The sequence below is a fragment of the Myotis davidii genome, unplaced genomic scaffold (genome assembly GCF_000327345.1).
Source record: "Myotis davidii unplaced genomic scaffold, ASM32734v1 scaffold415, whole genome shotgun sequence".
Classification (NCBI taxonomy): Eukaryota; Metazoa; Chordata; class Mammalia; order Chiroptera; family Vespertilionidae; genus Myotis; species Myotis davidii.
The window spans coordinates 1,682,423-1,706,868 of NW_006287951.1; the positions used below are offsets into that span (position 1 = coordinate 1,682,423).

General features: G+C 38.4%; 1 protein-coding gene across 5 annotated transcripts in view; it reads right to left on the reverse strand.

Moving 5' to 3' along the window:
• Window positions 1–6,213: 6,213 nt before the first annotated feature.
• Window positions 6,214–24,446, reverse strand: part of TOPBP1 (topoisomerase (DNA) II binding protein 1) — a 42,528-nt gene continuing 24,295 nt past the window's right edge. For 3 of the 5 annotated variants that reach the window (XM_006759787.2, XM_006759786.2, XM_006759788.2), the window contains 14 exons: window positions 22,910–23,083; window positions 22,714–22,823; window positions 20,186–20,309; window positions 19,162–19,308; window positions 18,942–19,044; window positions 17,019–17,211; window positions 14,616–14,836; window positions 13,528–13,694; window positions 13,187–13,295; window positions 11,447–11,610; window positions 10,578–10,715; window positions 9,244–9,336; window positions 8,936–9,097; window positions 6,214–6,945 (listed from right to left, as the gene is read on the reverse strand). In XM_006759787.2, the coding sequence (XP_006759850.1) occupies window positions 6,802–6,945; window positions 8,936–9,097; window positions 9,244–9,336; window positions 10,578–10,715; window positions 11,447–11,610; window positions 13,187–13,295; window positions 13,528–13,694; window positions 14,616–14,836; window positions 17,019–17,211; window positions 18,942–19,044; window positions 19,162–19,308; window positions 20,186–20,309; window positions 22,714–22,823; window positions 22,910–23,083 (2,049 nt within the window). In that variant the 3' untranslated portion in view covers window positions 6,214–6,801. Of the gene's footprint in view, window positions 6,946–8,935; window positions 9,098–9,243; window positions 9,337–9,418; window positions 9,504–10,577; window positions 10,716–11,446; window positions 11,611–13,186; window positions 13,296–13,527; window positions 13,695–14,615; window positions 14,837–17,018; window positions 17,212–18,941; window positions 19,045–19,161; window positions 19,309–20,185; window positions 20,310–22,713; window positions 22,824–22,909; window positions 23,084–24,446 lie in introns of those variants that run through there. The other 2 variants (XR_001513196.1, XM_015561370.1) reach the window with 2 other exon arrangements.

A 24,446-nucleotide genomic window follows, 5' to 3' on the forward strand; every position in this document is an offset into this window, starting at 1 on the left:
CAGTTGGTCCATTTAGATTTTTTATTTCTTTGTTGTTGTTGTTAATCCTCACCCGAGAATATTTTTCCATTGATTTTAGAAAGAGTGGTAGGGAGGTAAGAAGGAAGGGAGCAGGATGGGAGAGAGACAGAGAACCATTGATGTGAGAGACACAAATTGGTTGGTTCCTCCTGTACGCACCCTGGCAGGCCAGGCATCAAACCTGCAACCCAGGCACACACCTTTGAATGAAATCAAACCCATGACCCTTTGGTGGCTGGTCTGATGCTCTAACCACTGAGAAATAGCATCCAGGACTTGATTTTTTATTTTCATGATTCAGTTTTGGTAGGTTGTATATTTCTCAGATTGATTAATTTCTTCCATGTTGTCCAATTTGCTGGCATATGATTGTTCATAGTAGTCCCTTATGATCCTTCATATTTCTGTGGTACCAGTTGTAACATGTCTTCATTCATTTCTGATTTTATTTGAATCCACTCTTTTTTTCTTGGAGAGTCAATGACAATTAAAGGATCATCATTGTTTCTTTTCAAAAACCAGCTCTTAATTTTATTCATCTTTTGTATTGTGTTGTTAGTCTCTGTTTCATTTAATTCTGCTCTGATCTTTGCTATTTCCTTTCCTCTGCTGACTTTGGGCTTAGTTCTTTTTCTAGTTCCCTGCGCTGTAAGTTAGGTTGTTTTTTGAGGACCTTTCTTATTTTTTCATGTAGGCATTTATTGCCTTGAACTTCCATTTTAACTGCTTTTGCTGTATCCCATAGGTGTTGGTATATTGTATTTTCATTTCCACTTGTTTCAAAGTTTTTCTTTCTTTTTAAAAAATATATATTTTATTGATTTTTTTTTTTCAGAGAGGAAGGGAGAGGGATAGAGAGTTAGAAACATTGATGAGCGAGAATCATTGATCAGCTGCCTCCTGCACACCCCCTACTGGGATGTGTCCGTAACCAAGGTACATGCCCTTGACCAGAATCGAACCTGGGACCCTTCAGTCCACAGGCCGACGCTCTATCCACTGAGCCAAACCTGTTAGGGCTTTCTTTTGATGTTTCTCAGATCGCTATGGTCTCATGCGAGCCTCATTTTCTTTCAAAGCTAGATGTTTTGGGGGCCCTTCTCTCAGGGAGAAGTTCAGGGTTGTGAGTTCCCTCCTACTTGTGAGTCATTGCATCAGGGATGGGGTTTATGGCAAAATTTCATTTCAGCCTCTTCTACCCATTTTGATGTGGGATTTTCCTCATTTGCCCAAATTGTGGAAGTTGCTCAGCTAGTTTGGGTTTCTTTCAGAGGAAATTGTTTTGTATATAACTGTAGATTGTGTCTGTGGGAGGACTTGAGATCAGGATCCTATAACATCGTCATCTTGAGCTGGAATGCTCCTGACTCGATTTTGATTGACTGCAGGTAGTAAGATCCAGAGGCGTGATCAAACTCACGTTTAATTAACGGAGTAATAGATGTTCTCTATTCTCTATTATATCACATCAGGAGGCATGCCTGGCTGTCTTGAGTGATGGGAGAATTTAGGTGTTACTACCTTGATCCATCATTATAAAGTTCCCCATTTGCGTAGATCTATGATTTCACTAGGAGTTGTAAAATGGTTTGCTTCTATCATTTCTCCTATACTTAGTACCTGGAATTACTCTATGAAGAAGAGTTTTTCTTCAACTGTCAGATTATCCTGAAATGCAGTTATACTGATAGGACAATTGCTTGATTCTCTTTCATTTATCAGTTTCTATTGCTTAAAAAAATTTAACATTCTTTTATGGCTTAAAGAGCTTAAACTAATATCGATACGATGGCTTTTCTTTCCATAAATACCTCACAAATTTAAAACACTTGATAAATTCTAATTGCAGTGTCCCACATGCTAAACAAGCATCAGATGGCTCTGCCAAAGGGCCAGTTACTACTCAGGGTGGAAGGAAAACAAAGAACTGTGCATCTGGCTTGTTGACACATGTAGATTAAAGTTTCTTTAGGGCTATAGGGCAGGGATCCACACACCACCATCCATTGCATGCACACATGTATACATACATATATTATTCGAGTTTCCAATCAGCATGACAGAATTAAAAAAAAAATTAAACTTGTCCAGCCAGTGTTGCTCAGTGGTTGAGCATCAACCTATGAACCAGGAGTTCACAGTTTGATTCAGGTCAGGACATATGCCTGGGTTGTGGGCTTGATCTCGCATAGGGGACGTGCAATAGGCAGCTGATCAATGTTGCTCTTTCATTATCGATGTTTCTGCTTCTTTCTCCCTCACCTTTCCTCTCTGAAATCAATAAAAATATATTGTTTAGAAGTTAAATTTATTGAGATAATTGTAGATTAGCATACAGTTTTGGAAATAAGTGACCCTGAGGACCTTTTACCCATTTCCCCAAATCTAACATCTTACAAAAATTCATAGCACACCACAGCCAGGAGACTGACATCCACAAGGTCAAGACACAGACAGTACAGGAGTATCTCTCTGCTCCCTGCATGATACACTGCCCACTTCACAAATCGTTTAATAAAGCTAATTAGACTTCAAATTCGTATTTAAAAAGTAAGATACCAGCAGTTCCATCATAAGAGTCCCTCAGGTGCCCTATTACAGCCACATCAACCCCGTCCCCAACTAATTTTTACACTGATATGGTTTCCTCAGGCTGCAGCAGCACCTTCCGCCCACCACAGAACAGGTCTGGTGCTGGGCGGTAGGTGCCGAGGGCAGGCCAGCCTCCTGCCAGGAGCTGAGGGGACAGCCGAGTCTGCACTGGGCTATCCTCCCTTCCTGCATTTAAAACATTTAAAAAAAATTTTATTTTCAATTACACTTGACACGCACTATTAGTTTCAGTGTACAACCCAGTGAGTAGACATTTTTTTAGACATTAAATAACTAAGTGATCACCCAGATAAATCCAGTACCCATCTGACATCGTACATACTTACGACAACATTGACTACATTCCCCCATGCTGTACTTTACAGCCCTTTGACTGTTCTGTGACTACCAGGTTTGTATTTTTCCTTTTCTTTTTTATTAATTCTTTATTGCTTAAAGTATTACATATAGTATTACATATGTCTCCTTTTTTCCCTGTTGGCCACCCCCACCCCCAGCACATGCCTTCACCCCCCTACTGTCTGTGTCCAGTGGTTATGCTTATATGCATGCATACAAGTCCTTTGGTTGATAAATTTATAATAGCCAAGATTTGGAGACAGTTTTTTCTTGTGTTATTTATTAATTGTAGTATTTTCCATATGAACAATGGTAAACCTACTTTTGCCTACCCCTGTATAGTCTCTGTTCTCAAATAGCTTCCAATTTTAGTTGTAGGTGTGACCACTATTAACTCTATGTTGTGTATTATCCCAGCTAATACACACGTGTACACACACACACACACACACACACGTTTTCCATTCCAGACACCTTCTTTACACACACACTGACATATCAAGGGTGAGGAGAGTGGAGTGGTCCACTCCAGGTGTAGACATTAAGAAGGTATATTGTTAGAAAAATTGTAGAAAATAATAAAAATATTGTAAAGGTCAATCTGCTTTTTATTAGCACCATGCACCAGCAATTCTAAACAATGTCAGGGATAGAATACTCCCTCTATGGGTAGATCCTTCTCACTGGCCTGGTTTCCCCATTGCTGTAACACTGGAAACACACACACAGGCAACTGCATACATATATGTATATACATATGGAGGCAAATGTATAAATATGAGTGTGTATAATATATATCCTTTGCAAAATACAAATGGAATAACATTATGCATCATTCTTACACTATTTTTCTATTAATTTATATTGAACATTCACATCATATCTTATATATTTGGTTCTTTCTTAATGACTCAGATATTCTATTATATGAATGTACAATAAATTTATTACCCAGGCCTCCTATGTTTTCACTATGATCATTATGAATAGATGAGTTTTGCAATCCAGACTGGGAGTCTATTCTTTTGTTATGCAGATTGACCCCATTAACATTTTTTAAAATCTTTTTTTAAACTTTATGGGTTAAGGTATTACAAATGTGTCCTCATCCCACCATTAACCCCCAACCTCCCCCCGCCCCACTCATGTTCTCATCCCCCTGTTGGCCATGTCCATTGGTTTGGCTCATATGCATGCATACAAGTCCTTTGGTTGATCTCTTCTCTTTACCCCCACCCTCCCCTACTTTCCCTCTCAGTTTGGTATTTCTTAATCCCTTCACCTTTTTCCCCCATCCCTCCAACTCCCTTCCATGTGGCAACCATCAAAATGATCCCTGTGAGTCTTTTTCTGTGCTTCATTTACTTCCTACACCCCACATAAAAGTGAAATCACGGCATTTCTTCCTCTGACTCATTTCAGCACAGTACCCTCTGGGTCCATCTATGTTGTTGCAGATGGGAGATTTTTTTTATGGCTGAGTCATATTCCATTGTATGTTTTCACTTCATCCCCTCACATACTGATGGACACTTAGGTTGCTTCCATATCTTGGCTATTGTAAATAATGCTAAAATGAACATATGGATGCATGTCTTCTTGATTTAGTGTTTTGGGTGTCTTTGGATAAATACCCAGACCACTGCCTATTTTTTTAGGCCTCCAGCTGAGAATGGCTTTTATATTTTTAAAGGGTTGAAGGAAAAATGCCATCAAGTCCTGGCCCACCAAGCTTAAAATGCTTACCATTGGACTTCTCCAGAGTTTGCCAAACCCTGATGTAGAGCAGTATGTTAAGCACCTCTGGGTGACGGCTGTACTGTGTGGGAGGTCTCAGACCCGAATTCTAAAACAGCTCTCTTTGAAAAATGCACATGTACGAAGTGGTGCCTGTGTCCATCCCAGGCATTATGGCCCCAGGTTAAGACCTTGGCACCACAATATTGGATTAGCCTGCTCGGGCTGCAGCGAAGGACCAGACCCGGTGCTCAAACAATAGGAATTTCGCACCATCTGGAGGCTAGACATCTTAAGCTCAAGATACCGGTTGGGTTGCTTTCCTGACTTTCGGATGGTGCCTTCTGTGACCTCCCATGGGACTCGCCTTTCCTCTGTGCGAACCCCCTCCTAGTCTCTTCTGAGGCCACCAGTCCTTCTGAACGGGGGTCCCACCCGTATGACCTCATTTAACCTGAATGACTCTTAAAGGTACAGTATCCTCATACAGCCACACGGGGGGTTAGGATAGGACTATGAACTGGGGAGGGGGCCACACAGTTCAGTCCGTATCACTATAAATACTAAATCTGAGTACAGTTGAGTACTGCGTGTCCACACTGAGGGCCTCGCCTCTTCAGCCGAGAGAGCATGTGATCTGGGTGGTTTGCTCCTGAACTACCTTATAGGCTAAGGAGTCATCTTTGTGGAATTAATGAATGTTGGTGAGATTAATGCACAAGGAAATTCATGGAGGAATGTAAGTTGCTAATTTGAGTATCAGATTAAAATATTGTAGTAATTCTGAGGAGAAACTAGGAATTAGGATAATCAAGGGAAGTGGTGGGGTTTTTTTCTTCCTTTTTAAATGAGAGAACTACCTGTTTGGAATGATTTGCACGTAGGCAGACCTTGCTGGCATCAGGGCAGAGTGGAAATGGTTTACATAGGGTGTGGGCAGATTCTGGAGTCAGGAGAAGCTGAGCTCTAGAGCCTTAAAACTGTAAACTATGTTCAAGACAAGCTGGGAAAATAGTTAATTTTAGCAGAGAAGAAAATGAATGATATATTAGGTAATTTTATCAAGTGTTCATCAACTACTTAAAGAATTTTAATTGGTGAAATTCAGGGAAATGCACTGCAAACTGCCTGGGAAACACCCAGCGAACATGAATGGCTCTGATGAAACCAGGCCAGGAGGTTTTTGTGGGAGGAGCAGGAGTGGGTTAGAGGACAACCTACACCTACTTGGTTGTGTAGGAATTTGTATTGTCCTAAGCCAGCGGTTCTCAACCTGCTCCTTATTCTGGTTTATTCCTTAAAAAAACCAGGCAGCTTTATATTTGGGACACTGTGGCAATGCATGCAGTATTTGGTAATAAAGGCTAATACAATTTTGTGCTTTTAATAAGTTTTTTAACCCAACAGAACAATATTGTAAATAGCATCAGATATCTGCCTAGCAATTAGCTTTTTAAGCAGTTTTACAAATCTTATTGCTTTAAGAGAATGAATGCCAAAATATTTTTTCTTTTAAAAAACGAATGACTTTTATTCTTTATTGTTTTTATTTTTCAAGTTTGGCATCCAAACTTAGCAAACATCATGGAGATTTGTACAAACATACATATACATATATACACACACATTTTAATTTAAAGCCTCAGTTCCTCATTAAAGCTTGTGTTCAGGCTCCTGCTAAAAAGAGGTAAAATGGTGAGAATTTAAAAATCAGGAAAACATGAATAAATCCCAGTAAACTTCCTTGTTATGAATTCAAGCAGACATTTTAAGGCAAAATCCATCACTTTGCTAATAAAACTCCCACTAAGTGACAGCCTCAGATATTTACAAGAAAATACATACATAAAAAGCCCCTTGCACACTTCGTGTTTTAGTAACAAGCTAACTGAGGGGCTGTGTTTTGTTATTTCAGGGAACTCTCCATTCAGGAAAAAGTAATATTTCACTGATTGAAATTTCAAGTGTTAAAAACTAACTTCAAGCAGGGTCATCATTCTCCCCTGAGCGGAGTTCTTCACAAACCATCACAGTAACATTCAGGCTCTGAATTTAACAACGTTTACGGTTTGGTACCGAAGAGCAGATGCATCAGTTCACTCGAGGCCGTTTGGTACTATTTTTCTCTGGAGGAGCTTTTCGCTTTTGTGATAATCCAGACCCCAGTTCCTTGTGATTCTGAAGAAAGGAAACAGCTTCTGGTAGACAGTACTTTTCTACTGGAGGCGGGGCTTCCTGAAGGGGGAAACCATACATTATTCATTTTTTTCAAATTTCAAACTTAAAATGATCAGGTAATAGGTTCCTTCACTCTGCTTTTTGACTACAGGAATTTTATGCTTTTCCCTTTCATTCATATATTCATTCCTAAATTCTTGCAAAGAAAGCAATTGTTTTTCAAGGTTTGCTGTTTATCATGTGTCACATTTAGTGAACAGTCATTTGTCAGAAAAATGAGCTGCTAGCTCAGACCTTAAAAACGGAATACAAGAATATGGAAAATTTAGAAAAATACAGTTAATAGTTATCAAGTGTGAAGACAGTATGCTTAGTGTAATTTTTGAAAATCTTTTTACTGAATTTTTACTTGATCTTTACAATAAATACGTGAGGTATTTTTTGTTCCCCATTTACAGGTAAAAGAAAAAGGTTAAATAACAGTCAATATTATATAATTACCCGAGCTGGCAAAGCCAAAATTCATATAGTGTCCCCCCAAAAAGTATATACACTTAGCAGCGGATAGATCAATTGATGTTTCTTTTTAGATTTAACCCATTAGAATAAAAAATTGTGTATCCTCTTTTTGGGGACACCCTATGTATAAAACATACTGTCATAACAGCACAATATACTCCTCCAGAAATCTAGTTAGTGCCTGACACACATTACAACCTTGAGAGGCAGGGACAAAACCAAAAGTCAGATAGTGATCACCTCTGGGGTAAGGATTGAGGTGCAACAGGAATGCTTACGGAGTAGCAACATTCTATAGTTTTACCAAGTACCTAGATCCGTGGTTGGCAAACGGCGGCTCGCGAGCCACATGCGGCTCTTTGGCCCCTTGAGTGTGGCTCTTCCTAAGCCTTAGGAGTACCCTAATTAATAACAATGTACCTACCTATATAGTTTAAGTTTAAAAAATTTGGCTCTCTAAAGAAATTTCAATCGTTGAACTGTTGATATTTGGCTCTGTTGACTAATGAGTTTGCCGACCACTGACCTAGATGACATTTTGCTATTCTTTAATGATTTTTTTTACAGAGAGGAGGTAGAGAGAGGAATAGTTAGAAACATCAATGAGAGAGAAACATCGATCAGCTGCCTCCTGCACACCTCCTACTGGGGGATATGCCCACAACCAAGGTACATGCCCTTGACCGGAATTGAACCTGGGACCCTTCAGTCCGCAGGCCGACGCTCTATCCACCGAGCCAAACTGGTTAGGGCAGTATATATGTTTTATATGTGAGAATGCATACACAAACACTGTGCCCAGCACAATAGAGGCAATTAATAATGATCAGTTCTTGCCCTGGCCAGTTTTTCTCAGTGGTTAGTTTCAGGTTCAATTCCCGGTGGGGGTGCGTGAGAGGCAAGCAGTCAATGCATCTCTTCCCCCTCCTTTCTCTCCAAAGATAAATAGAAAAAATATCCTCAGGTGAGGATTAAAAATTATTGGTTCTCAGGTGGCAGGTGTATTCCTAAAATGATCAGGGATGAGATTCAGTACACCCCACTGCTTTATGAAAAAGGCTTCATGTTTATATTTTGGGCATTCTTTTGTCTAAACCCAGAACAAGGAGCAAAAGTCACATGGCAGGCTGCAAACTGGCTCCCCCTTTTTCCTATGCCATTCTGTTTGAAATCCTTGACTTCCCTTAGCATCTAACACAGGTGTTCACTATATATCAATGCAAAAGGTTAAGAAAACTAGAGGACCCTTGGGTAAATGTTTCACTTTGGACTCTTGAAATCAATTACTGCTTTCATTATATTCCAACGTCTAAAAGAGCACTTTTACACCTAGCTCATATTTAAATTCCAAGCTAAATGTTTACATATGTGTCCATGATTATAAAAAAAGCATGAAATAGGAAGGGGTTAAATAGAAAATAACAGAGTCTGACATGTATTAATGAGGAGCTGAGGGTGGTGATGTGCAAACTTCTCTATGCAGATAAGCAGATCGCCGTAATGAGGTCAAGGACCGAAGCTTACAAACCTGCATGAGATAATCAGCGATGTATTCTGTTTTCAAGCAGTACACGTACTGGGCAGCAGCTTCTGCTATATTAAGTCCTGAGTCATCTGGTTTCAGTTTATTGAAGTCAGAAAAGAGATGTGTGGCTTCTTTAAATAAAGGCACAGAATGACCAGGTAGCACCTAAGGAAAAAGAAGCACCACAAGCTATGAGTGTATCTGTACCTAGGGGTTACCATCTCACAAAGCACAGGAATTAGGAACAGATCATAGCAACTTGCTTAGGAAGTGATGCATGTACAAACCCAGGGAACTGGTTCAGTACAAACCTTCGCTCCTCCGGACTGAAGCAGCCGCCTGAATCCTGCTTCCCGGGACTGATCGGCAACATGTAAAATAACCTTCCACCCGCTAAACGCCCCCTGCAAACACAGAACATTGTGTTGAAATTATTTGGAAAATAAATGACAGATAATGTTTTATGTCAATGAATAATCTTATAACCTTCATTCTGCCACAGTGGTAACTGTCTGGTCAGAATCCTCTGAAACACAGCCATGTCTGGCACACAGTAAGCCACCAGTAAGTACTTGAATGAAGGAAATGATTGAGTAGTTAGGTAACGTTAAAACAAAGCAACTTGAGTTTTGTGGAATCTTTTCTAGTGTTTTTTCTTACAATTAAGGGTAGAGCCTCAAGCACAGCTTCTTAGATTAGATGAAGCCTCCACTGTATTTCTCTTGAAAACATTTACAAATTGGGTACATGCAGTGGAATTACTCCAAAAGAAAGGGAGTCAAAACAAGGATGTGGAGAAGCAGAGAACTCAGAACAGAAAGATTACTCAGGGTTTCTTAACCTTTTTGTGAGCCATGGACCCCTTTTACAGGCTGGTAAAACCAATAGACCTATTCTCTAAGTAATTTGTGTGTGTGTGTGTGTTTTTTTAAATAATAGCTTTGTTTGTCATTTCCATAACATATGCATGTTTTTAAATATCCAAAGTATAGAGGGTTACATAGGAAATAGTTTTATTGAAAATTACCCAATTATTTTAAAAATTGGGACATAATAGATGTGTGCTTCTGTACTAATGTATTAAATTGAAAGTGGTGGTGAGTTGAATACTATGATGTTAAAGTAGTGAACATAGACATTTCAGGATGCTTACATTATAATGCAAAGCAAAGATATGGGACTTCTCTCAGGGCAGAGTCACAGGTACTGTTACTAGTGTTGTGATTTGTTGCCCAGATTTATAACTAAGGAAATGCTTTTCATTAGAGGTTAGTACAAACAAGGATGTATTGTTCCCTCATCTAGACTGGATAGCCTGCCTGAATTTAACCTACAAACTTCTTTGGGACAGTCTGTGGACGTAAAGAGCCCCTAAAGCTAGTTGCTGAAAGGATTCTTTGGAATAAGTATGGGTCACATTTTACATGTAAACTATTTTTAAAAGTGCTATCAACATTACATGTATACACACACACACACACACTGTATATCTCAATCTAGAATGCCCAAACTATATCAAGTGATAAAAGATAAATAGAATTATTCTTATTTTATCAAGCACATTCTCTTAAAAAAAAAACACAATCTGGAACAGTCATGACATTGAATGCCATTTATACTACCTACATATCTGAGTGTGCAATACCTCAACAATGCCCGATTCTTGACTCTGCTGGATTCTTTTCCTCCATCTCATTGCTGCAAGTGCTAGTCTTCGCTGCTGTGCACTGATTCCCGTCAAAACACCAAGTATGGAGCTACTTCCCCACTCATAGTCTTCTTCCTAGACAATTAGTCCAGCAAACTTTTTTGAGTTCCCACAATATGTCCTCCTGGAGTTCACAATCTAGCAAGAGTTAAAAACTACACATTCAGTTGTTGTAAATATAGAGAATATGAACTAAGCATGGGGGAAAGGTAGATTAATTTGGCTTCATATGAGAGCTAATGTATGTGGCTTTTTACTAGAAATAAAAATATTGCATACATTTCTCAGAAACAGATAACCATAGCAATCGGTAATATTTAGATTCCTGGGTTTCACCCACTTAAGATGAACATCACAGAAGGACACGTCTCAGAGAAGGTAGATACTAGCAGCTGCATTACCTGTCTATAGAAGCGATTCCTAAGAGATCTTGACGGAAAACTTCAAAACTACATGACAACTACAAATGTGATGGTCAGTTAGGAACCAAAATATTTCAAATAATTAGTTTAATATTTAATTGGCTAGCAGTAAAGCTTACAGTGAGATCACCTTAATATTTTCAAATGTTATTTCAATTAAAAAAACAAATTAAACCAAATTGACATAGCTAGGAATCTAGTTCTATAATTTCTAAATTTGGGGGGCTTTAATTATTAATGTGGACCTTATTGGTCATATGTGGTTATTTCAATTACACAAATGGCCTGTGTATGTGCTGCAATCAATTAAGATAGTCACTTTTAAAGAACAAATTAAGCTATTCTGTAAAGAACAATGACCCTTATGTTAATTTGAATACACACCGCCACAAAATGCCCAGCAGTCCTGCATGCTTCAAGGTAGGAGCGATGCAGAACCCACTTCCCAGCCGCCACTGAGGCTAAATACTTCTCATTTCGAAGTGGATGCCCCACAATAATATGGGTGCAGCTGGGATCGAAGGATTGCTTCTCTATTACCAATCCACCTGAAGGAGAGAAAAATCGGGAAATTTTCTTATTTAGTCACAATGCCATTATCAGATCAAAAATAACAAATTGTTTGCTATTTCAATACTAAATCCTTGTTCAAATTTTAGATCGGCACTTGTTTAATACAATTAAGACATTTAAAAAGAAAAACAAAATACCAAACAAGGGCCATACACTGCAGTTAATTGCTACATTTCTTAGGTTTCAACTACCTTAGCAATTTTAAGCACGGAATATAGATAATCAGAGAGACAGAAGTCAAAAAGGGGCACCTAAAGACTAAAAGCAGAAAAAAACTCTCCGTGAGTGGAAATAAGGTCAGCTGACCACAGAGAAGCTTGGGAGAAAATACACAGGCTCAGTAAAGAGACAAAGCAGCAGGCAGGAGCTGCAGTCTTTCTCAGGCACAAATGGGTGAAGCCTGAGTGAGGAACAAAAGGCGACATCAGTAAATATGAGCGTATGCAAAGCAGGGTGTTACTCAGACTTCAGAGCTGAGCCTGACTACTGGCGAGGTGGAGATGCAGCCAGGACTTTCTAAGACTTCACATTCGAACTCATGCGTTGGAGATGACTAACAGAAGCAGCAATACCTTTTGAGGACTTACTATATGCCAAGGACTGTGGAAAGTACTCAAGATTATTAGCTCATTTAATCCTCACAAGTTTATGCAGTTACTATTATCTGCAATTTACATATGGAGACACAGAATTAGAGGTGCCATAAGGTAGAAATTCCCTATGAATATAATATCGATACCTAACCAGCATTTCACTACAGTGTTCACTCATGAAGTGAAGGGCCTCTCTGCAATCTCTATCAGAAACCCTGGAGCCACAGACTCCCAATTTCAGCACAACCTATACCCAGGTTCCCCTGTGCTCTGTCCTCTTCCAGACAATGTTCTGCTGCTACTCTTGCCCAGAGCTTGCCCAGATGGAACCACCTACAGGAGACAGACACTTAAGCTTTGCCCAGAGCTCACCAAACTGGAACGCTCATCAATTCTGACTTATTAGGTGACTGGGGCACAACATGATACACCTGAATAAAGTTTCCAAGAAAAGGCTTCTCAAGTGTACTATTGTACACATGACAGAAATCTTTAAAAGAACACACATGGTTCTCCACATCCTTAAAAGGGCAGACAGCACTAAGTACGTGGCCAGAGCACCAGGTTACCTGTCTGGTACGCTCGGCGCTGCCTGTAGAATGATGTCAGATCGAGAGCCTGACAACTAGTGGAATACAAATACTTCACTGAAATGTGGTTTTACTTATATAGTAAGTCTATAATTTCATTGGTTTGGTCCAGGCTTCCATCAATGAAATAAATGCTCAAAGTATCACAAAAAGATTCTTAAACCTTAATGGTTGGTTTCTACTTAAATCTTTAAATCCTATGACCCAGTGCCTTTAAAAGCTCTAATGCTGACTCAATGTATAATCTTGGACAAATTAGCTATCTTTTTAATCTCAATTTCTGTATTTTACAAGTGGTAACAATATCATCCACATTTGCCTTCTAAATAAGTTATTGGGTGGGATGTTCTTAAGTAAAATACTTGTACCTAATTTCTCAATCAGATGACAATAATCAATACGTTCTTGAGGATTCAGAGATGACATCTGAAATGTGTACTGTTTTTTTAAGTCTTCATGAGTCTCCTCTATTGTTATCTGAAATGGAAGAGTTTTATTTTAGAAAAAGTAACATTTAAAAAGTTATTAGGTATATAGTTCTTTCACAGTAACATTTAGTCTTCTGAGTTATCAAATATAAAAAAATAATACAATGCAAAGAAATGCAGTTTTCAACATTTGCTGAACCCTTGATATGGATCCAATAAATTCTGAATGCCACATAACATCAATATCCAACAGCCATCACCACCAGGCTCAGGTGACAAACCTTTTCTCTCGGGTGTGGAGCCACGGGGGGGTTGGCCAGGGGGAACGCAATGCTGGGGGCTTGAGGCGTCGGGATCAGGTGGCTGTCTTTTGTTGGGGTTTCCAGTTCTTCAGAGGTGGGGTATTTTGGAGCTTCAGTCACACACACGTTTCCAGGATCACAGACAGCTGAGGGCAATAAAACGTTGCAGTGTGATATTACCAAAATGACTAAGAACAATTCTGGGAAATAGTCTCATCTGTCTTAGCCAAGATGAAATTAAACACAAATTCTGGAATGTAAAAAATATGTGCAAAAGAAGTGGCCTATTTCTAGAGCTTATAAATCAATGAAATTACTTAGCATTAAAGGGGCAAATGGTGGCGTCCTCTGTGGGCTTCTGCCAAGCTCGCACCAATAAAAAGTATCCCAAATTTGTAAAATAAAAGCAAGGTTGCACTCGGAGAACATCAGAGGCAGAGGTAAATCTATGTATCTAGTACAGAGACATACCTAACATTCTGTTTTCAAGATAAAGTCCAAGGAAGAAAATAGGGGAATTCAGAAAGAAGCTCATACAAATCCAAAGAACACGTGCAGTACGTGCTGAGAAGTCAGGAGAGGACTTAACTGGAAGGTGATTAGGAGAAAAAACAATAACAGTGAAAATAATGCCTAATCCTAAATTTAAAAATAAAAATGTATTTTTCAATTTACTGAAATTAATTACCTCACAATTATTTTCCTGATTTTTTTAAATTTTAATTTTATTTCAGAGAGGAAGGGAGAGAGAGAGAGAAACATCAATGATGAGAGAGAATCACTGATTGGCTGCCTCCTGCACACCCACCACTGGGGATTGAGACCGCAACCTAGGCATGTGCCCTTGACTGGAATCGAACCCGGGACCCTTCAGCCCGCAGGCCAATGTTCTATCCACTGAGCCAAACCAGCTAGGGCTGATTCTTAAATTTAAACCAAATTAGAAGTACCAAGTAAGTTTTTCATTTGCATGGACAATTCAGAGAATCACACTGTGCTTATCTGTTAATTTTCAAGACGCCAGCATGTACTTAATACAAAGAAGTAAATAATCGCTTTCTCATTACCCTGTTCAGCAGTTTTCAAATCATGGAAAGGCTCCTGGAAAGGAGAATCCTCCAAATTTTTAATGTCGGCCTGAGGCTCCGAGTATTGTGTGGGGCAGATCGGCCACTGCAAATTGCTGGCAAGCCGGGCCCTTTCCTCTCTGGCTGTGGGGTCATCCCAAATGATCTGCTCATTCTGGGAGGGCTCCGTGTTGAGGTCAGGTACTGTTTGACGAGACTGCCTGAGGAATAAAAGTGACAGTTTTAATAGACAGCCCTAACAAACCCACATTCATAAATTCCTAGTTAGACGGTACGTTTGTGGGTCACCTTTCTATGCCCATCTAGCCCACAGTAAGCACTTGAAACTATTGAGTAAACAAACTTTGGGAAAGATTTTCTTTTTAAAACGTTTCAGTGAGAAAATGAAACATATTTTGACTGCAACTTCAAAGGGGGGGGGGGGAGTTCACTGTCAAAATGCTGCATTTAAAAATGGCAGTTTTTCCAGATACGGCATCCAACAGACTGTTAAACCTCAGAGGAAAGGCAGGGGGAGGGATAAGAGATCAAACAAAGGACTTGTATGCATGCATATAAGCATAACCAATGGACACAGACAGTAGGGGGGCGGGAGCGGGTGGGGAGAGGCCAATGGGGGGAAAAGGAGACATATGTAATACTTTCAGTAATAATAAGAAAAAAAAAATGGCAGCTTTCTTATATCGGCTTAGGGAAACTGGGTAATGTTTATAAAACTGGTTGTTTTGCTTACTGATAGTTCAAGTAACTAACAACTGTAATTACATGGGAAGCGTATTTAAATGCTGCCTTAGAAGGACCTTTTAGCTCTTGTAACCAAACCTCCCAGAGTCACAGGTAAACCTGCCTTATGCTGAACTAAAGTAAAGCATGCTTTTTTTTTTAAATATATTTTATTGATTTTTTACAGAGAGAAAGGGAGAGAGATAGAGAGTTAGAAACATCGATGAGAGGGAAACATCGATCAGCTGCCTCCTGCACATTCCCCACTGGGGATGTGCCCGCAACCCAGGTACATGCCCTTGACCGGAATCGAACCTGGGACCTTTCAGTCCGCAGGCCGACGCTCTATCCACTGAGCCAAACCGGTTTCGGCTAAAGCATGCTTTATGGTGTAACTAACAATTCCAATGAGTGTGAATAGAATTGCAACTTTTCTTTCAAGATATATAACAAATCTTTTAGCATTTATACACATACACTAGTACACATGCATGCTATATATAACTATATTATATACAATCTAATTATATGTGTGTGTGTATATATAAAACATCTTAACAAAAAGACTTTACCAAAACTGATGATACCACTAAGAGTTCACTTGCCTCAAAAACAAGGAGGAAAGCCTTTTATTCTCAGGGTATTTACGCTAACTGGCATAAGATTTAGGCTCTCTATAATAATAAACATAGCCTGAAGTGCATTAACAAAAAGCCACTGTTACTCAGAATTAGCCTCATGAAATATACATTTATAAGATAAATGCATAGTTTAATTAATTTAAGATATAAGTCCCATAATGCTTATCATATAATTAGAGAGTTTTCTATCAGGAAAAGGATGATGTAATGCTACTGAACTAAGTCACATCACACTAAGATCTGTAATCACCTTTCCTAGAAGACAGATTTGTTTCATATAGTTTCAATAAGAAACAACTGTTTAAATCACACTTCACCGTGAAGCACAGCTTGGTAAGAAACCAAACCTATGTGTCTGTTTCCTGCCCCCAATTAAGAATTCCAGAACTGCTTGGAACAAGGGAGGGAAGTCAGAAAAGCGAGGAAGGTGGTTTCTGACTATAATATACAGGGGTGGGCAAAAGTAGGTTTATAGTTGTTGTATGGGAAATAATTCAATAATTAATAATACAGGAATAAACTCTGCTCTGGCAAGTGTGGCACAGTGGTTGAGCATCATCCCATGCACCAAAGAGGTCGCCAGTTCAATTCCCAGTCAGGGTACATGCCTGGGTTGCAGGCTCAATCCCCAGTAGAGGGCATGTGGGAAGCAGCTATCAATGGTTCTCTCCTACTGATGTTTCTCTCCCCCTTCCTCTAAATTAAAAAACCAACAAAACAAAAACAAAGTATAAAACAAAACCCTGTGTTTCACATACAACTGTAAACCTACTTTTGTGAACCCCGTAGGTAGTTTGGGCTAAATAAGGCCCAGTGGTATAGCCCTTTTAGTGGTCTTGATAGTAAAGTAGAAGTTTAGTCTAAAGTAAAAAAAAATAAAATAAAAATTACAAACAAAAAAGCAAAATTAGGCTTAATTCATGGAACTGGGTCAGTAGGTACCTGCATAAGAAGCTACCTCTCTCTCAAATCATGTAGTCACCGCTTGCTGCCACCAGGACGAGTGACAGGTACTTACCTCAGGGCCTCCAGGACTCTACTTCGTCCACTGCGGACGGAGCGAGTGCTGTCAGGGGTTGAAGAAGCACTGTTACAACCACTTCTTGAAAGGGAGGTCCTTTGTCCTTGGGGTTTCACTATTGATGTTGCAGACATTATCTCCTGAAGCTGCTTTTGGAAATTCTCTCTCATCTCCAAGGTCTGTGTCAGTGCTTGAAACACACACAAATATACCTATCAAGGTAAGTTTCTCTCTTTTTTAAATCACATCTTACATTAATTTTTTTTAAAATCACTTATTCATATTAACTATTCATATTAACTATTGTCTAGAGTTGGTTGAATGACTTGACATTTACTGAATATACTTACAGGCTATAGTAGACATTCACTGAATATTACTTATAGGCTATAGTAAAGTACTAGGACTACGAATACTGCAGAACACGAAGGCAGCCCTTACCACGAGGCCTGTGCATAAAAGAATCAGGAAGCCCTTTGAAGACACTCTGCTAAGACTCACAGTGATTCTCTCTTGTAGCGCCTCCCTGCTTCTTACACGCTCTCATTTAGGTACAACAGTCTGAGGTGCACAACAGTCATTTATGTATGTGATTTTCCCCAATGGTCCTTGAAAACACACCACACTATAATATATATATATATATATAATGTGTATATAATGTATATAAAATATATATTATATATATTATAGACTAAACACTGAAATAGGTACTAAATAAATATATTCGGAATGAACGGAGTGAGAGTAAATAGACAAGTCATAAGGAAAGCTCGGGTATGGTAGAATGAGTATGGAAAATAGAAAATATTAATCCATTAAAAAGGGGACACTTATACATATATGACTATTCACTGCAGCACACTTTGTAATAGCAAGAAATTAAAAATATCCTAGATGCCCATCAACAAGGGACTGGCTAAGTAAAGTGGGACATTCACACAATGAATACTATATACTGCTGTCAAAAAAAAAAAAGACTGAAGGAGCTCCCTATGTATCGATATGAACTGTTAAAAAGATCAAGATCAAAGTATAAAACAACATATATAATTTATGGTTTGTTTTTTTAAACCCTCACCCAAGGATATTTTTTCCATTGATTTTTTTTGACACATTGACTAGCTGCCTCCTGTGTGCACCCCAACTGGGCCCAGGGTACATGCCCCGGACCAGAATCAAACCCAAGACTCTTCGGTCCGCAGGCAGACACTCTAACCACTGAGCCAAATTTGCGTATTTTTTAAAAAAGCAGGTCAGGAGAGAATATACATATTTATGATCATGTATGCATAAAACAGCCCTTGAAGGATACAAAAAAACCCCACAGAAAAAACCAAACTAACATTGAAAGGTAGACACTCTTCATGCCTCCTTCTGTGCCTTTAAAACCATGTGAGCCTTGGCCGGGTTGCTCACTGGTTAGAGCACTGCCCTGCAGACCAAAGGGTCTCAAGTTCATAATATATATTAAAAAAAAATTATATACACTAAGTGACCAGATTATGACCACCCCATCAGTACAATGAAGTGAATTAGTTATGCAAATAATAATAATAAAACCTTGAGAGTATTTGCTTAGGAAGTTTTCAATAGTATTTGGAAATGTCAATGAAGTACTGATGGGGTGGTCATAATAATCTGGCGTTTCGGTGTATATATTACATATAGTAGAACTTTCTGAATATCACTGACAAGAACTGAACCAAAGGAAACAAATTTTAGTCACCAACTCCACCTACCTTTAATAAAATAGGGCTATTTCACTTAAACCACTTAAAGTTTTGAATATTATTTCTTAATGACTGGCATGGGACTTCAGTCAATCCTCAAATATATGTTTTATTTCTGTATAGCACTTATTTTTCCATTTGATGCAAAGAAACTATAATTTTTTTAATATAATTTAAAATACTTTACCTCCTTTAGAGTCATTCCTTCCATTTCCATTTGATGTTGCTACTTCTTTGTTACTGGTGGTCATATTGTCTATATCATTTTCTTCTACAGGCAAATGATCTGGCTATTGAAGGAGAAAAATAACAGTTGCTCAAACCAAGCATTGTATACAGTTTCACAGCCATATGTGATTATACGCTCTGCTCAAAAAGGGGGAAAATGTACCTTCCATATTACCTACCTCATCATTCTTTGTTGTCCCATCCGCTGAGAGCAGCCGACTATTAGAGAGTCTGTCACCTTGCACTGCGCTGATATCCAAGCTCATTTTGGGATTATAAGTATGTGGGTACAGAGATTCGGGAAGGTGCTTATACTCCTGGGCACACTGCAATAGAATGGTATACTTTAAGCAGGACTGAAAACATCTTAGAGAATACATGATGTTAAGTTGGATAAGGATAATCAATACATTAGGGAATAATAATGACAGGATAAAAATTCAAGGTTTATTGGGTTGTTTTTTGTTAATCCTCACCTGAAGATATTTTTTTTCTATTGAGTTTTTTAGAGTGTGGGAGGAAGGGAGGGAGGAGGAGATAGAAACATCAATTTGAGAGACACATTGATTGGTCGCCTCCCACACATGCCCTGACCTTGGCGGGGGATGGAACTTGCAACATAGGTACATAATCCCTTGACCAGGAATCAAACCTATGACCCTTTGGTGTACAGGCCAATGCTCTAACCACTGACCACCCCAGCCAGGGTTTGCTAAATTAAAGTTTTGAAAGCTAGTTGACACTAAAACAGCCATTATACAAAGGACAATTAAGCTCTCCTCACTTAAATTTTTTAATTTTTAAATTGCAGTTTATATTCAATATTGTCCTCACTTTTTAATGTCATGTTTACTAATGTGTAAAATCTAATTCTGTTTCTATGCTTTTGTCAAGGTATCAACCACATTCCAAGGAAATACCCAGAAAGAAAAGACAGTTGTATTGGTAAATACATGCATTAATTCTTCTTAAATTATTATAACATTAATTCTCCTTAAATTATCCTAACATTTTTTCCATATCATTTCTCTTTAGTAAAAAAGAACCAGAGCTATTTAGTTTTTGATGCCAAAGAAATGAGATGTGCACTGTTAAATAAGGTAATCAAACTTCTGTACGTACACTGAAATTGGTTATGCCTTGAAATAGTGTTCATGTACATTTTCATTTAACAGACACAGGAGGATTAAAAGTATTGCTTACTTCTAAAAGCCAGTGCTCTGAAACAATGTGTATTCCTCTTTCTTTTACAGATTTATATTCTCGATTAGTGTCATTCTGTCGCCCTTGATAGATGAAATGAGTCACTGTTTCATCAAAACTCCACCTGAAACAACCAAGTATAAAAACCAAATAACTAAGAGAAATATCTACATTAGTTTAAGATGATCATCATTCCTATGAATAGAATATTTTGACATTCGCAAAATTTCAAGAACTAACGTAAGCAAGAACTAGCACAAGCAAGAATATTAAATGATAGGCTCCACTTTTTTGGTCGAATTTTATACATATATTTCTAGGTATATATAGAGATATTTGGAAGGATGTACTTTAGAATATCACTTTTTTCTTTATACTTTTCTGAATTGTTTCAACTTTCTTATAATGGATATAACTTTATGGTAATAATAAAGGTATTTTCAAATCCAAGCATTCAATCTGTCTTCAGTTGTTGGCAGTCACTATTCATAATACATTTGCTCTATACCCCATAATAGACCATGTAGTTTACACATCATTATCTCCATACAGCCCTCACAACAATACAGAAACCCTGGTATTGTATTGATTTTACAGATAATAGAACTAAAGGACATGGTTAAGTAAGATGTTCAAGGATATTCAGTAAATGATAGAGCCAAGTTTGACTTTAAAAGTCACACTCTTAACTATTTTATTATGCTCTGATCTCCTGATTCTTCCTACATAATATTTTCCTGACCTCAAAAACCTGTTTTACACATATAAACCGAAGGTTTTTGTTTTGGTTTTTTTTGCAGTTTTAATATACACTAGTATACCAGACATAAAACTATTGAGTGACTGATGACTGTACTTTGCTTAATTCTTGTTAAGTCACATAACCAAAAGAAATGCTGCTTGTAGTATCTGTTTTAGCTGTGGCTGCAGCATTTGAGGTGAACTTCCCATAGGTATGCATCCAAATGAATACTCCATTTTCTTCTAGTGTCAGCAGGCACAGGCACTTACATACTAATCATATATTCTGATTTTTTTAAATTATAGAAGTAAGTAAGTTATATATTTCTGAAGTCGTTTTATACAGTGAATGTTATTCAACATCTGTAATAAATATCTGCATCTGATGTGCTAAGCAGCTCTAGTCTAGATGTTTAACTGCTGGAAACAGGAGACAGGATCAGTGATCTCTTCAGAAGTTCTGGTCCTAGCTATGGACGGGGACATCTGGGGTATCTGCACTTGAGAAGTGATTATCCTACGAACACATAACTACTGTAACCTCTGCATAGTCAAGGGTTCTTCCCTCTCAACTATCACCAAGTCCGAGAAATCCATTTCAGGCATAGATTTAATATAAACTTTAAATTAATGCAATTGGCCAGGTAAATCCTATTTAGGAATTTCAGTAATATATTCTATTTTTCATACTGAAAGGATTGGCATTTTAAGTCTCAAAAACACAAGTCATGTATGTCCCTTTTATGTCTTACATCAAGTCCACATCCAAACAATATCCAAGGAAACATTCAATTTTTGACAAATTATATATATATATATATATATATATATATACACACATACATACACACACACCCTCAGACTGTTATGAAAATGAAATGAGATAATGCTCATACTAAGTGCTCAGCAACCGGTAATATAATAGGTGACTAAATAACGTAACAATAGATAATACTACATTATACATATAATAGGTAGTAATAATAGTTATAAGAAAGCTTCACTATGCTACAATAAATGCTTATAACTGTGACATTTTATTTTTATATTCTGATCTAATTTCTCTTATCAAATAGAAAGCTAACTGAAATAACAGGAGTACTAAAGGGAAAGATGAAGCTAATCGTAATCCTCGAACTGTTTGCTACTTGTAAAACCACTCATTATGCTATCTATGAATGGCTGAACACAAGTGATGAAGAAAACTAGCACTGCAGACAGTGGAGGAATCAGTCAACTCAGATTGGCCAGAACAGGCCAGGGCCTCTTAGTTCTCTCACACTGATGCCATTCGTGCTGGAGACATACCTTTAGCTTGGCTCTCAGGGCGAGAGCGTATCTGCTAATCTATGTCTCCAAAGTAGTAAAAATCATAGAAATTAAAACATCCACAAAAAGACCTTTTTAATTCAGGAGTACTGCTAGAATACTTAGTAGTACTCAGAGGGCTCTAATCTCAAAATCACTAGGTAAAAATATGCTTAATTTCATACCTAGATGCCAAGTTTCTAGAACAGCGAATGGCACAAAATAGGTTGTCAAAAATGTGTTGAATGCACCTAAAAGGCACACATATTAAGAGTGAACTGATATGGCAGAGAACATTTTAAAAGGATGTGGTGAATTAAAAACCATTTGGAGAGATTTTGTACATAAAATGACACACTAAAAGGCAAGAGAAATGTTTCTTTGTAGGCGGTCACAGAGCTTGAAGTTTCCCTTAAACTTAGGCCATATCACCACCAATCAGAAAGATGGACAATACCTGTAAGAAAGATGGGCAATACCTGTAATCTGCTCCTAGAGAAGCCGCAATCCCGTTTAGTTCACTCTGCTTCTTACTGAGTTTTTTACTAACACACACCACCACCTTGTGAAGTGGCTTTGGAGCTTCTTCCTGTCCATGGAAAATAAAACGCATTGACCATCACTGTTTGAAATGTTGGATCTAAAATATCTTTTCAGTAAGAGATTTAACTCTACCGTCTCTGATTGAGCGTCCTTCAGTGGAGGGCTGGCAGAAAGAGCCACAGCATCTCGTGAGCTATTTGCCAAAGCAAGCTTCAAGTTTCTGCCAATGACTTCAGAGAGGGGTGTACTCAGCTTCCTTTTCTTTTCGCTAGGTCCTCCTGGAGTTTCTAAGGCTGCCAATGCATCCTATATGTACGGAGGGGGAGAGCGAGAGGAGAGAGGTGGAGAGGAAGAGGAGGGGAAAGGAAGAGAAAAAGGGGAGTTAGAGAAAAGGGGCTAATCCTTAAAATTAACTGGATTACAGCTGTAACCTCATCTGGTTTTCCTCCAAACAATAAAATGAAATATTACTTGTATCTATACACTACAAAGAAAAAAATTCATACTACTCTGCAAATTGGTTTAAAGAGACTGAGAAGCTTACATTTTCAGCAGTGTTTGCCACATTTACCTGAATCTTACATTTAAATAAAGGACAATCAAAACCAAAACAAACAAGCAGACAAAAAAACAGACGGCGCCCTGACCGGTTTGGCTCAGTGGATAGAGCGTCGGCCTGTGGACTCAAGGGTCCCAGGTTCGATTCCGGTCAAGGGTATGTACCTTGGTTGCGGCTCGTCCCCCGTGGGGCGTGTGCGGGAGGCAGCTGATCGATGTCTCTCTCTCATCAGTGTTTCTAACTCTCTATTCCTCTCTCTCCCTTCCTCTCTGTAAAAATTCAATAAAATATATTTTAAAAAAAATAGACGGAAACAAGTGAGCAAGGATGGATATAAGCAAGACAAACTACAAGGAAGGTTAAGAAGTCAGACTGAGCTGAGATTTAAGAAGAATCTTCAAAAGTACAAAGTACGCTCCTAGGCCCAAGCCATCCACAGCTCCCGCACGAGAGGAGGTCACTGCATCCAGAGGCTCTTTCCCATCTTAAAGCACAGCATCCCACGTGTATACAGAATGTATTTGACGGTGCTCAACTGACTAATATTTAGATTAGCAATCTTTTGCCAGTATAATGACGCAATGACTCATACACACACCATTTTGCACATGCAAGAGTAAAGGGAACCACTAAAATATAATGTATGTACCAACACTGACATATTCCTGAACAAAGCATTTGAGTGTATGCTTCCCAATATGCTTGACAGCACAGTGGGTGGGTTAAATATATTTGTATGTTTCAATTTCCACCCTCTAATACTAAATGAGATTAAACATCTTTTTTTAAAATATATTTTATTGATTTTTTACAGAGAGGAAGGGAGCGGGATAGAGAGTTAGAAACATCGATGAGAGAGAAACATCAATCAGCTGCCTCCTGCACATCTCCTACTAGGGATGTGCCCGCAACCAACGTATATGCCCTTGACTGGAATCGAACCTGGGACCTTTCAGTCTGCAGGCCAACGCTCTACCCACTGAGCCAAACCGGTTTCGGCAAGATTAAATATCTTTATTCATGTGGAATATTTCTATTTAAAATTTTTTTATAGTTATCCCTTCCTACCCTTTGCCCATTTTTCCATTGGGTTATGTCTTTTTTTTTTTT